This window comes from Cheilinus undulatus, linkage group 14, assembly GCF_018320785.1.
Source record: "Cheilinus undulatus linkage group 14, ASM1832078v1, whole genome shotgun sequence".
Taxonomy (NCBI): Eukaryota; Metazoa; Chordata; class Actinopteri; order Labriformes; family Labridae; genus Cheilinus; species Cheilinus undulatus.
Genome location: NC_054878.1, coordinates 13,925,385 through 13,939,396, shown reverse-complemented (window position 1 = coordinate 13,939,396; position 14,012 = coordinate 13,925,385). Strand labels below are relative to the sequence as shown.

Here is a 14,012-nt window from a genome sequence, read left to right as displayed (position 1 = left end):
TGTATATGAAGAGCCCCAACTCGTGTAGGCTGCAGAATGAAGTATGATAGGGATGGATCACTGCGTTTCTCGTGGCGTCCGCTATGGCTTCCGTCAAGCCCCATCGGGCCGGCTGTCACTTCAACACAGGCCTCAGATCAGTTTAAAGGTTATTCAGCTGACACATGTCCGCTGAGTGCAGAGGTGCAGCCTAATGGCTGTACAGCAAATCGACCGGCTGACAGGGGCGAGTCGCCACGCCTGCTGGAGATGCCAATTTAATACGCCAGAGTGCGCCCAGTCTCATGATGACGGATTAAGAGCTATCTGCCATGCGCCGTGGCTTCAGGACGCCCCGGGCAGAAAGCTCCTCCAGCCAGAGGAAGCTCCTACAGCCTCACAGGGCAGACCTCGTGGCTTTTCTTGAGTTTTAAACGAACATCTTTCAACTTTTAGGGAGGAAATGAAATGTCCATCAGAGAGAAATTAGACCTCTCTTGGCAGGGGTCTGCACCAGTGAGATAAGATAATTTAAAAGCAGGGGAAGTGCTCAGCGTTTTACAGGACAAGTTTCCAGAAAGTTCAGCTATTCAACATGGCACCAGTATAATCCCTGCCATGTCCCTTTAAGTGCGTCCACACTAAGTCTCTATGTTTTGCTGGCTCTCAGGTAATCAGCTCCCTACCTGTAGTGGGTAGAGTTGAATGAATCTGCTACAGCAGGTCTCTGTGAACAATGTATGAAGCAACAATGGGATTTCAGACCCCCAAACCACTGACTCACCCACAATTTGCACCGTCGAAATCCCATTGACTCAGTTCATCCTTGGTTGGTGCTGGTGCGCCGGCTTTCCGCTTTTATGGCGTGGCGTCGTCAAATCCCCGACACACCATCGGGTTTCATCTTCATTTGGAAGCCTCAGCAAACGCTGGATGGACACGGGGATCAGGCCAGGAGGAAGACGAGAGAGAAAAGAGAGAGGGAGTGGAGGGAAGAGAAGAGAAAGTGCTGCTCTGAGATTTCTGCATCTGTAGCCTCGGAGCTGCTGAGGTAGTCAGTCAATCAGCCGTTTAGGAGTAACTACATTCACTTAATTCCACTTCAAAAGCACGGGCATGCAGCTGAAAGTCTTTTCCTGGAATAATGAAAAGCACAATCCCTTGAAATTTTTGTTTTTGTTCTCAAGTATGTGATTTAAAAAAGATTGGATTGTTTTCTCTCATTGGTGCGAAAGCTATCCAGAAGGCACTGATGCAAAAAAACACTTGTTAATCTCAAGTCTTGACTTCCTGTTGCTTGGAAAGAAAGGAAACAGAGTATCTGGCTGTAGGTCTGTCAGAGTGGAGAATTATTTGCCAGTAAGGCTTAGAATGAAATCCCCATCCATCTTTACGAGTGCGGAAAACAAACGCAGTGTGGTTAAGCAAACCCATTAGAAAACGCCGTGTTTGTCTGCCTCAGAAATGCAGCAAGATGTGCGATGCTTGTGCTAGAGCTTACACAGGATTAAAGTGTTTACCAAAACATCAAGGTCCTCTGCACTGACTTTACTGGAGACCCCTTCGCTGCAGCGATTTCCCTCCCAGCAAAGTGTTTTGTTGATTTAGCGCTAAGCTAACAGTCGCAGAGAGCTGTTAGCCAAGAACAGTGAAGGGATGCAAACAAGGCCAAGACAACAAGGGCAGGGATGGATAAATAAACCCTCTGATGAAATCACTTACTCTGTGCTGGTGGCTGGTTCTGTTTATTGAACAAGGCAAGGACTTTGTGTCTGTTATTAGAATATTAAACATGCAACATGAGCAGTGGATTATCATGCAAACAGCAGAGACATGCAGAAGCCTTTTGGTGCATGGTCAGGAACTCCAAGTTTAAAACATCAGAGTTGATCTTCACCACTAGCATATTTACTCAGTCTGAGACTCAAATTTACTTGATGAATGAAATTTTAGCTCTGACGACAAATGCATCCCTCACATCTCCTTTAACCCTCTGAGACTGTTTTCCTATCAACAAGAGGAGACACAGGTTACAGGAAGTTGAATAACTTTTGGACCATAAATTAACGATGCTATCCACACCTTACAGAAGCTTCTCTTGTGAATTTTGGTGATTTTCTGGGGTCTTTGACCCTCTAAACCCTGCTCAATAATTTATACTTCCATCAGTAGTAGATGTGTTGATTACTATACCTCAGGAACCATAAGACAGATCTCCATGAAGTAAATTGTGATATGAAGCTTGAAAATCGGCTTCTGGCATTTATAAGCCTTCCAGAACATTTTTTAATCCTGGCACAAAGCATGGTGCTTATTCAGAGCTATGATATTATAAATCCACATTGCTAAATCCATAATAAAATGACCATTTATTTTGATTATCGGGATAAATACTTAGCTGCTGTTGCTAGCATTCCTCAGTTTTTCCACTCCATAAGTCAAACTTCCCGTTAGCCTGTGGTAGCGACCAATCAGAGCAGGCCAAAGATGAACAAGAGACAAAAAGTTATCAGTAAGTTTGAAAAGGTACAAGAAAAATCATCCTCTATGGCCCAAAGAATAGAAAGATGACGTTATCCCAAAATGGGATTCATGCACATTTTCTGCACTGGAATACCAAATGCAGTTGATAGTGACAGTTTTGTTGTGTTTTTGTTAGCAAGTTGTTATTTTTTTCACCTGATAGACAAGGCTTGTAGGAACTAAATGCATATGTGTTTGATCTGCATCTGAGTTCAAAGTTCAATGAGGGTTAGGGTTTGGGACCTATAAAGTATGAGTTGCATTTTGTTCTTGTACTCAGTCTTTGTGGTCATGTAACTTTTGACAAGCTTTCTGACAACCTTGCAGCACACATATTTTTAAAGATCAGGCAGTCCTGAAAAAAAACAGAAATTTATAACTTGATTGTGCTAAAAATGGTTGAGCATGTACTGATATTTTTGCATAAATAGTACAGGCAGACCAAAATAGCAAAAAAATAAAATAAAATAAAAAATAAAAGGTTTCAGGTTCCTAGGGTGAAAGATTAAAATCACATTAGTAACTTTAAAATTGATTGATTTTCTTTGTTTTTTAATCAATTTTTCAATCTTGTATGCCATTAGCAGCAAATGCTGTCCGCCATTGTGTCTGTTGTGTATCCCACAATGCACTGTGACTGGGTTGTGACAACCTATAGTAGACCGCTTTGTCAAACTGTTGGTGAATATCTGAGAGACAAAGACCTGAATAGTTCATTATGGAGAGAAATAGAGTCAGGGAGCCTTTGATGTGGCCCTCTGTGTCTCTGCAGACAGAAACTGCTTTAAGTAATGGCACAAAAACTTCAATACAAAAAAACGGCGGGACTTTTTTGTGAATATGTGAATATTTTGAAGACGTTTTGTCACAGAATGATTACTTTTCACATTTTGGTTCCTAAGAGATGGGAGAACAAGTTTGCACAAAAAGTTTTAGTCATCAATGTTTTTTGTGTGTCATACATAAGAAAACTTAACTTTCATTTACTTATTTATTTTGTCTTTATAGTCTCATAACTTTCTTTAAATCCAAGTGACATTACTGAAGCTCACATATTCTTAAAGCCCAGGTCGTCCTGAAAAAAAAAAGTTTAAAGTTTGACTGCACTACAGGGTTGATGTTTTACAAGCTGTTTAAGAATAAATGTCAAAAAATGGTGAAAAAACATAGCTTAGGGCTCTGCAGGTTAACTCTCACAAATCAACCAGTGCGCTCTTGTGGAACTCCTCCCCAGACACAGTGTTTCTCTGTCAAACGAAGGCTGTTGGTTATGCACATAACACAAAGCATCTGAACATTTAACATAAAAAACATAGCTCATTAATTATCACTCTACTTCCCCTCTTGATTAATTAGCGAATGCTGTGGGCCTAAACGCCACTTAATGTTGGTTATACATCACCCATAATGCACCTGCTCCCCCTTGATGAATGGTTTCTTTGCCTGAAGGAAATATCCCACAGCCCTTGGTGGCAGTAACTTTAACTGACCCCTTTCTTAAGCCCCCCTTCCCCTTCTCTGTCCCATGGCTTGCTGTATCTGTTACTGTAAATTACTCTCCCTAAATGCAACTTACTTAAGCATGCATTAACCCAGCGTTACTATAGTGGGACTAAAATCCAAAATATGTCTGATTGACCTCTCTCTCTCTCTGACGTACATCCAGATTGCACGCCCTGTCCTGTGTTTTAATACTAACAAGAGAAATGTACTGAAGTAACTAATAATAAAGCTTTTATTATTAGTTAAAATGAAGGTGGTGACACTTTGCCTATAAACTGTCCCCCCCTCTCTTTGTCTGCCTCAGTGTGTGCTTTCTGGTTGTTCATCTTTGATAGTGTGACAAATTTACTGCCTTTCTTTCTTGCTTGCTGTTTTATTTTTGTCTCTTTTTTTGTACATATATGTTAAAACATATATGTTAATCTGTTTCTTTTCTGAAAAATGTTCAAATTTTATCTGCTAATTTGATAAGAATATTTCAACTGTTTAAGGATTTTCTACCCTAATCAGATGATACTTCCTCTTTTCTCTATGACTTTGAGCAATTTCGCCGCCAATGCAATGTTTTTATTGGGTTTCAAAATAAAATTATTGGAATGACGCACTCATAGAGAAAAAAGAGAAGACTCCTCCAAAGTAGACCCTATCTGTGACAACTGTTTCTATGCTGATCTCTAATATTTTCCTGTTATAGCTTCTTTTACTGATTGAAATTTGGATTAAATCAACAAATGATTAATTTGTGCATGGCAAAGAAGTTGCAGCTTAGGGTTTGTAAAACTGTCAGTGTTGAGAGTGCTGTTCTCTTTTGTAGATGGGCATGTATATGCTCATTGTTTGTATATCCCCATCCCTTCCTTACAGCCAAAAGCTCTAATGCCGCCCGACCGCTTCGTGCCGCCTTTACATGGACATGGCAACTGATGTACACGTTCACCCCCATCTATGTCATTTCCTTCCTAGTATGTTCATAGGTCCCACCCCCGTCTCACACCCCCCCTTCCTCCTGAACCCTTTAAGATCTAAGAAATGTACAGTCATCCATTTGTTCATTACTGATGAAGCTTAAAAAAAAGAAGAGTCATCTAATCCGGCTGTATATATTAATGGAGAGACTTATCTATCGAAGCATAAATATACAGTTTCTTTTATACAAAATGGCATAAAAAGATGATAAAAAGATATCCTGAACAGAATGGTGAAGATTATTTTTCATGTCATGATGTGTGGATGTATGTGTTGTTGCCTCCCTGTACCATCCTGTCTAAAAAAAGAGGAATATATACTTACTTAATCAGAAATTGCTTAAAAAATAAACTAACCTAACTTGTCCAAAGGCATTCTTACACAACTTTCTTTTGTAAATTTTTTTTTTCTTCCTGCCAAAATCATGCGGGCAATTTGTTGATGTAAGTTGACAAAACTGATGGTATGCTTTCTTCCTTTGAAAACTTTCTTTATTTTTCCGTAGGCTTTTATGATTTTCCGAGCTGACTTTGTTTTTTTCTACTTACCTATTTACTAATCCCTTTCTGGATAGCTCTATCTGTGTCTTTACTTTGTGAATGTTTTCTTTATTTAATATGTTTGCTCTAACTCTGGACTCCTTTTGCAATGCCTTAATTATTATTTTGGTTCTGTTTGATTTCCTTTATTTCTGTTGTCTTCTTTTCTTTTATTGTTCCAAAAGGTTTGCATCTCTTTCTAGTGCCCTGTTTGTGAGCCTTTGCAATGTACAAACAAGCCACTTTGGCAAGAGGATAAGCAGCTTCAATGGACATCTGAATGTTTCATACTCTTTTTATTAGCTTTAACTAATAAAGCACACACTATTCACAAGTAGGTTCATTCTAATTAACACAAGTAAAGGTAACTTTTCAAGCAACTGGAGCTTCCAGAATACCACGCTAATGAATAACATGATAAAATCACGATATGAAGTGTAGAATAAGGGCTGTTAAAGGCATGATTCTCCTGTAAAAGTGCACTCCTGCAAACATTCAGGTACCATTGAACTGCCCGGTGACTTTGTGCCATAGTGGTGACTGTAGGGGTCAAAAGGCAAGAGGCTAGGGCAAATAGGTGAGCCCACTAATGCTGAGGCAGGAAGTTCCCTCCATTTTTAGACTTGTGAGTGCAGTTAGACTTAAAGCACAAATTTACAAGAGGTACTGGCTGCATACCTGTACAATACAGACCTAAACCGTGGGGCAGTAAGTGACATATACTCCCAAAGCCAGAACCAGAATGTTGTACTGAATGACATATATTTTCTGCTTGCTGTCAGAGGTAACAGTAGGAGGGTATTTTAAACACTACATGAACTAAGGAAAACCAGAAAGGAGTTCGGTTAGGCACCCAAAGCCTGAAGGTTAAGGTAAAGGCCGGCTCAGACTATGCAAATTCAGCCAGATTTAAGCCCGACTGCAACGTCGCAGCTCATTGTCAAAACTCAGGCCCAGTTTAGAGCGTAAGGTAAGACAAACGGTCTTGTAGAGTGACATAATTACCAATGCGTCCAAGACACCCCACGACCACGATTCAACAAGACTAGCGTTTCAGAATTTTTCGTACATTGCCATCTTGTTTGACACCCAGACCTGACGTTAGCTACATGAACCCTGACATCTAACAACAGGAGAACATTTGCTCGTTATCTTTGCATCATCATTTACAAGATTTACCACTTTTATCCCCTTTTATTTCTTAAAACTGTGTACATTTATTTTATTTAAGTTAAAAATAAGTCCATATTGTCCTCCTTTTGATACATCCATAACTGTTATCCATAATCCAATCCATAGTTGTTTCTTATTTGACTTTTTTACAAGTAAAAGACCGCTAAAATCACACCGAGCGCTTCTGTTGCAGAGTGATTGACACTCTTTGGCCTGCCCCCCGACAACCTGTGAACTCGCACTCAGTCACAGAGATGGTGGTGACGTCAGCATATGAAACCTGAAGAGGGTTAGCGTTAGGCACCCGAATCCTAAAGGTCCTGGTTAGGGTTAGGGAGAGGCGATAAAATTAGAGATATTACACCACAATGTAAGGAAAATTCAAAAAGGGTTTAGGTTAGGTATTTTAACCCTAAAGGTTATGGTAAGGGGGAGGGGGATAAAATTAAAAATAACACACCATAAACTAAGACAAAATCCAACAAGGGTTAGTACGTCACTTCGCGCCCCATGGTTGAGGTCGCCCCATTGTAGAGGTCTGCAGAGATTAGCCCTAAATACCCCACCATAGAGGGTTGCAGCCAGATGCCTCACTAAGTTAAGGCTTTTTAAGAGGCTTGAGGTCATGTTTTTTCTGTATCCCCTTTTTTTATTTTTAGATCTCAAGGGTTAAAAAAATAACTCCCTGACTCATTTTATGACACTTTACAAACACTTTCTCATTTCAGACTTGGGTAGCTTGTGTTCAAGCCCACTGGCTTGCACTTGAATTGCAAACAAATGCCCTCTGCTTTTCTGTGTGTATCTTTTGCTGAACAAACTAGAAAGGATTTAGACTCAAATATAAATGAAACAAGCCTCTTAAAGCCTGAATGAGCCTCTTTTGTGCAGAAATAGGCAGTGGTATCAGATGAAGCTAAATGTAGGGCCAAAATTTGTGTGACATTAAGCGTAATTCACCCAGTATAATAAATGTCCATGGTAGATTAAGAGTGCACACACAGCATATAGAGCAGACTAGTGCAGTATAAATGAAGTGCTGAGGAAGAATAGTGTATGGAGTTTAATGCAGCTCACCCTGTGCATCCCTCAAAGCCTTTTGATGCAATGTAACTTCTTTATGGCTGTTGTTTTCTTTCAGTTTGGGTCTTGTTTGGTTCTGAGTTTCATTGTTTTTGCACTGGTAAAGTATTTCTGTTCTTTCTTTCTTTGTTTCATTTCAGTTCATTTCTTTCCTTGGTTGGGCTTTGCTTTATCCGTTCTTTGGTTATCAGTTCTTTTGGTGTTTGGCTGCTTTTTTCTTCAATCATAGATGATGTTCTGCTTTCTGATTGGTGTTTTTCTCTCTCTTTCACTTTCAGGAGGGGAGCTAGTCATCCCCGTGCTAGTCGAGGACCCCATAGACATCCCTTCTGTATCCACCCGTTCTCCCTTCATACCCCTCCCCCCCACCCTCCGCCCCGTCCTCACCATTATTGAGACCACCAAAGAGTCCTTGGCCATGGCCACTGAGGCGGGGGTACCTTGCTTGTCGGACCGAGGCAGCGATGATTGTGATGATGGTGATGGTGGTGATGATGGTGATGATGATGATGATGATGGCATGGTGATTTCGGGGTTTGGCTCTGGCGAAGCTTTCGACTCTAGCCTGCCCCCAACTGACGATGAAGATTTTTACACCACCTTCTCCCTGGTAACAGATAAGATCTTGACCACATCGGCCTATGAAGGCGGCTACAAAGCTCTCGCGCCCAAGTGGGAGGCCAAGGACTTGAGGCCTAGCAAAGCCTCAGAGGCAGGTAGGACTACACCCACCTCGCCTCTGCCCGACAACCGGGGCACGCCGCCGGCGGCAGTCCCCTCGGACACGCCACCCAAGCTGCCCGCCGGGAAAATGAACAACCGCGAGGTTAAACCCCCGCAGCCGGACATAGTCCTGCTGCCCCTGCCCACATCCTTCGATCTGGACGGCACCAAGCCGCGGGGTCCCTTCATCACCTCGCCCATGCTGCGCACGGTGCCCGCCGCCTTGCCCACTGTGCCCGGCGTGGTGCGGCGGGTTCCTCCTGGGGCCTCGGAGGTGATCAGGGAATCCAGCAGTACCACGGGCATGGTGGTGGGCATCGTCTCAGCTGCCGCCCTCTGCATTCTCATCCTCCTCTACGCCATGTACAAGTACAGGAACAGGGACGAGGGTTCCTACCAAGTGGACGAGACGCGCAACTACATCAGCAACTCGGCGCAAACCAACGGCGCTGTGGTGAAGGATAAAACGCCCAGCGGCAGCGCCAAAGGCAGTGCTAGTAGCAAGAGACCGAAAGACAAGGACAAGGAATATTATGTATAGAAAGAATTCAAATCATTTCCCAACACATAGAAAAAAACTCTTTGGAACAAAGTTATAAACATTTTGACAGTACCATATTGGCAACTGTGATTTAAAAAGGATAAAATCTCCTGAGAACTCTTCTGAGTCCTGAAACATTTACAAAAGAACTTTGGCTAAAGGCAGCACACTTACTATTGTAAGCATTAACGAGAGACAATGCAGCTGGACTTCAGCGGGACTCAGTGTGGATCTTTTTCAGGAGTCCCTGCTGGAGACTTTTGGCAGTGTGAATAACATCACTGGAACATCCACACGACCCCACAGTGACTGTCAAAGAGGTGTGTGACCCTTGGAGCTCTGACGACCTTGTCCGTTGTAACCCTGTAAAATACGCTCACTGTCATTTCGGCCATTCTGAGCATGCATGTGAGGTGTATGTGACGTGGTGCTGGCATCTGTGTAAGTGAGGGACCTCAAGAAACTATGATTGTCGGGAAAGTTGGAAGTCAAAAAGTTCACATTTCAAACGGTTTCATTCAATGTAGCTTCCATGGACGCGATGTGAGCTAAAGTATACGTGTACTTTTAGCCATCTTTTTATTTCTGTTTTAGTTTGTTTTTTATTTATTCATTTAATGGGTAATGTATTTATTTATTTATTGAATTTAGGTACTTTAATTTTGAAGGATGATGTCCAGTCAGGGTTGACGAGGCTCAGCAGGATGTTAATTTTCACCCCGTTCCCTCACATCTCAATTGGACGGCATGGCATCCAAATTCTAAACGGTGCAAAAGTGGATCCATCCGGCAAAAATGCACCAAACATTCTGAGTTTTAAATCTCTGATAGCATTTCTCTGTTCATTTTTGTCACATGCTGTTGCAAAAAAAATGCATTATCATGTCTTTATTGTTCAAATCCAGGCTGAAGATTCACTCCAGTGTGATGATACTATGACTGTGTCAAAAACAGCAAATATGTTTACATATTTTATTACATCATAGCCGTTGTGCTTTGCAGGTCGATATTGTACAGAAAACTCCAGTTTCTGTTGATTTTGTTAAACCCTCTTCTTGTATAGAGACATCATTTGATTTCTTGCTGTAGCAACATGACATAAAAAATCATTGTTACTGTTTGGCGATGATGATGTGCACAGGATGCTCTGTTCAGGCGGGGAGCTCATGTTGTTAGATTAGACGTCTAGTCTCTCTGGATGGTGTTTCTCTTCAGCCGCATGAATATTTGACCACAGGAAGCTGTCAGTCAGATAGAAAACACCTCCCTCTGAGGCTCCTCCTTATTTGCAAATTGATTTCATTATGTTATTTATTTTTTTATTGGAAATTTAAAAAACAGAACAAGTGAATAAATACAGATTATGATGGATTTGGAGATCTGTTGCTAGCACCTTACTGACTAACAGGTGTTTTTCTTTTCTTACTTTCTTTTTTTAAATCAATGTTCTCGTCTGCTCAGCTCGTCTTTTTCTGTTTCTTTTTTTTTTTTTTTTTTTTTTTGTTATTGTGTAGCAAATTTCATGTCTCATTTTTACAACATTCTCCTCCGGCAATATGTTGTTTTTTTATGTCATTATTTATTGCTGAAGTTATTTGTTCTCATTCATTTTCATGCCGAACCAGTCAGTGTGTATGTTCACTTTGATTTTTTGTGTTGGTACTTGGCTTTTTTCAACCAATTAATTATTATTGTCTTCTGCTCCTTTGACTCCAAACAATTCCCAGAAATAAAAAAATGTTGTTCCCAAACTTTTCTGGATGTTCGACTGCAAAGTCGGCTGTCACTTTCTCTGGTTTAAAGGTGAAAGACGAAGATGAAGAAGCAGCGAGGAGGCGGTGGAGATAGATACCATCGACACTGAAGACTATTCACCCAAACTACAGGCACTTCATCACTTCAACGATTTCCCTTTTAGACCAAAAAGTGCTATCATTTCCATTCAGATGAAGTCCCAAGCAGTGCACCTCAACACTATCATTTACCTATAGATGATTATGCAAATTCACACACTGTTCATCGATGCAGTGAGAGAAAGAGGAAGCGGGTGGAGAAAAGGGTTATTAGAGGGTCCAGAGTCGTCACAACAGCACAGAAATGGCTCTAGGTTTCTCTGAAGTCAGGCTTTTGTGAGAGCGCACAGCCAAATGAGATTCTTCTCCACCATATGGCGGGGTTATGAGCTACTCAATGGCAGCAGCACCTGCTCTCCCAGCCCCCTTTTTACACCGTCCATATTTCGCGTAAATGGGCCTTCACAGAGCCGGTCATTAACTTGCAATAGCCCATTGATGTAGGATATCAGAGCAGCGTGTGTGAGTATATCCAGCTCGCACAATGACTACATATTAACTCATTCATCCTGCTACGGGCAATGGGAACAAGGAGGTCGGCAGGGATTTCTGCCACAGAGGGACTATTTTTTTACAAAACTGGGTGGATTTACATTTCAATATTGCTTTTTTTGACTTCAGCGAAATGAGAGGGAATTTGTTCAGTATGAATAAACGCAACAAGATTTTTAACGTGTGAGGAAAAAGCATATATTTTAGCAAGAAAAGGCATCCAATCAGAACTGGTCAATATGATTTGCCATTTTGGCAACAAAAACTTACAAAAAAAAACTCCTTAATGTCAAAGTGAACTCTACAAAATAATGTCAATTAAACAAAAATATGTAATGTAAAATAAGTTACTGCATAAATTTCCACCCCCTTCAGGTCAGTATTTAGTAGATGCACCTATGGCTGCAATCACAGCACTGAGTCTGTGTGGATAGGTCTCAATTACGCTTGCACATCTGGACACTGAAATTTTACCCCTTTGTTCTTTGCAAAGCTCTGGCAGATTGCATAGGGATCGGGCTTGAACAGCCGTTTTGAAGTCCAGCTACAAATTCTCTATTGGACTGAGGCCACAATATTCACCTTGAGTATCTTTCACTGTATACTTCAAGTCATTGTTCTGCTGGAAAATAAATGTTCTCCAAAACAGTACTTCTTTCAGTAGCCTTCTAGAGCTGGCTGCTGAAAAGCATCCCCAACAGCATGATGCTGCCACCACCGTGCTTCACAGTGGGGTTGGTGTGTTTGTAGTGATATGCAGTGTTTGGTGTCCTCGAAAAAGCACCATTTTGGTCATATCAGACCAAAGAACTTTCTTTCTACTTGTCCATGGAGTCTCCTGCATGCCTTTTTGAGAATTCTACTCCACATTTAATCGGACTTTTCTTCAAACAGTGGCCTTCTCTTTGCCACTCTCCCTTAAAACTTTGACTGGTGAAGAACCCGAGCAACATTTGTTGTATGCAGAGTCTCTCCCATCTCAGCTGCTGAAGCTTGTAACTTCTTCAGAGTAGTCATAGGTGTCTTGATGGTCTCTCTCACTAGTCTTCTTCTTGCACAGTCAGTTTGTGAGGACGGCCTGATCTAGGCAGATTTAAACATGTGACATATCCCTACAATTTCTTAAAGATAGATTTAACTGAACTCCAGGGATGTTCAGTGCCTTGGAAATGTTTTTGTACCCATCCCCTGACTTAAACTTTTCGATAACCTTCTCTGTGAGTTGCTTGGAGTGTTCTTTTGTCTTCATGGTGTAATAGTAGCCAGGAATACTGATTAAACAGTGACTGGACTGTCAAGACACAGGTGTCTTTATACTACAATCACTTGAGACACATTCAATGCACTCAGGGATCCTCATTTCACTAATTGTGAGACTTCTGACACCAATAGACTGGACCTCTGTTGAATTAGGTCAAGGGGGTGAATATTTATTCAGTCACTTATTTCATCTTACATATTTTTTGTTAAATTGGCAGTAAAAACCAGGTAAAACATCCAAGGGGCTGAATACTTCTTTATAGGCACTGTAATTTTAAGACAACATGAGCATCAGACTGGAGTCATGAAAAGGCCCTATTGTTCTAAACTGACATTAACCTTACTATCAACATAAAAAGAGCCAGTGTCAACAAGGAACAAATAAGTCACATTAAATGTATCACTACAGTGGCTGGTGTATGCTGACAAGGATTTAATGCAATCAGAAAGACTCCTGGTAGCTATGACATGTCATGATCCAATGAATGGAAACATTTACTGTAGCACAAACATAGGTAGAAATTACATTTCTTACCCAAAACTATTCATTTTTTGAGGCCATTTTACAATCATTTCATCAATGATAAAGCACAGAGAATTTTGCAGTGCATGTCTTAATCAGGTCCTTTACAGTAGCTACCTTTCAGCTACAATAGTGGTATGCTGAAAAATAAACTGATTTTCTGACTCTTAGCCTAAACACAGTATTCTTCTTTTTTCCCATTTTTTTTTCTCAGCCCGTCACTTTGGTTATTTAATACTCTAAATCATCTTCTTTCTGTGAGTGATACTGTGTACACTTTAGACTTCAGTCCTGCTTGAAAAAAAAATTTGACATGAGAGTGCATTAGGGCCACTATAATAAGATTCAGATTTTAGGGATCCATACATTATTGAAGAAAAAACTTGGCATTTTTGAGATCATGAAGAGTTACATTTACAGGAAACCAAACTTAGAATTTGAGTTTGTGAAGTTGTAAATTTTGACTTTATAATCTCAAAAATATGTATGTTCTTTATGACATCTGATATCACCTTATCCAAATTTGTTAGAATTACCTGCCTTAGGACAATGGATGCAATTAAACTATTGTGCCAATTCCAGCATATTTACATTAATGTGCACCATGGATATGTTAAATAATGTGTTCTGTCTTAATTTAAAAAGAATTTCCTCATTGCTCAGTCCCAGTAGAAAGAATTATTCCAGTCGGCTCTCATCGGCTGGATTTGTGCTAGTCAAACGGCTTAATCTGGTAGGATTTTCTTTCAGCAGTTTTCAATTATTGACTTTATAATCTCAAAATGATAGTGGTCCTGGTACACAGTTTTACACTGGGAGAGCATATTTTTATTGAATTTAGTTGGGTCTAAAGT

The 14,012-nt window shown here is 40.7% G+C and overlaps 1 protein-coding gene across 3 annotated transcripts in view; it reads left to right on the top strand.

The window, feature by feature from the left end:
- The window catches only part of LOC121521774 (neurexin-3b), a 536,400-nt gene extending 525,880 nt beyond the window's left edge, over positions 1-10,520 (top strand). For 2 of the 3 annotated variants that reach the window (XM_041805939.1, XM_041805938.1), the window contains one exon: positions 8,045-10,520. In XM_041805939.1, the coding sequence (XP_041661873.1) occupies positions 8,045-9,030 (986 nt within the window). In that variant the 3' untranslated portion in view covers positions 9,031-10,520. Of the gene's footprint in view, positions 1-4,869; positions 5,415-8,044 lie in introns of all 3 variants that reach the window. The other variant, XR_005992887.1, reaches the window with a different exon arrangement.
- The last annotated feature ends 3,492 nt before the right edge of the window (positions 10,521-14,012 follow it).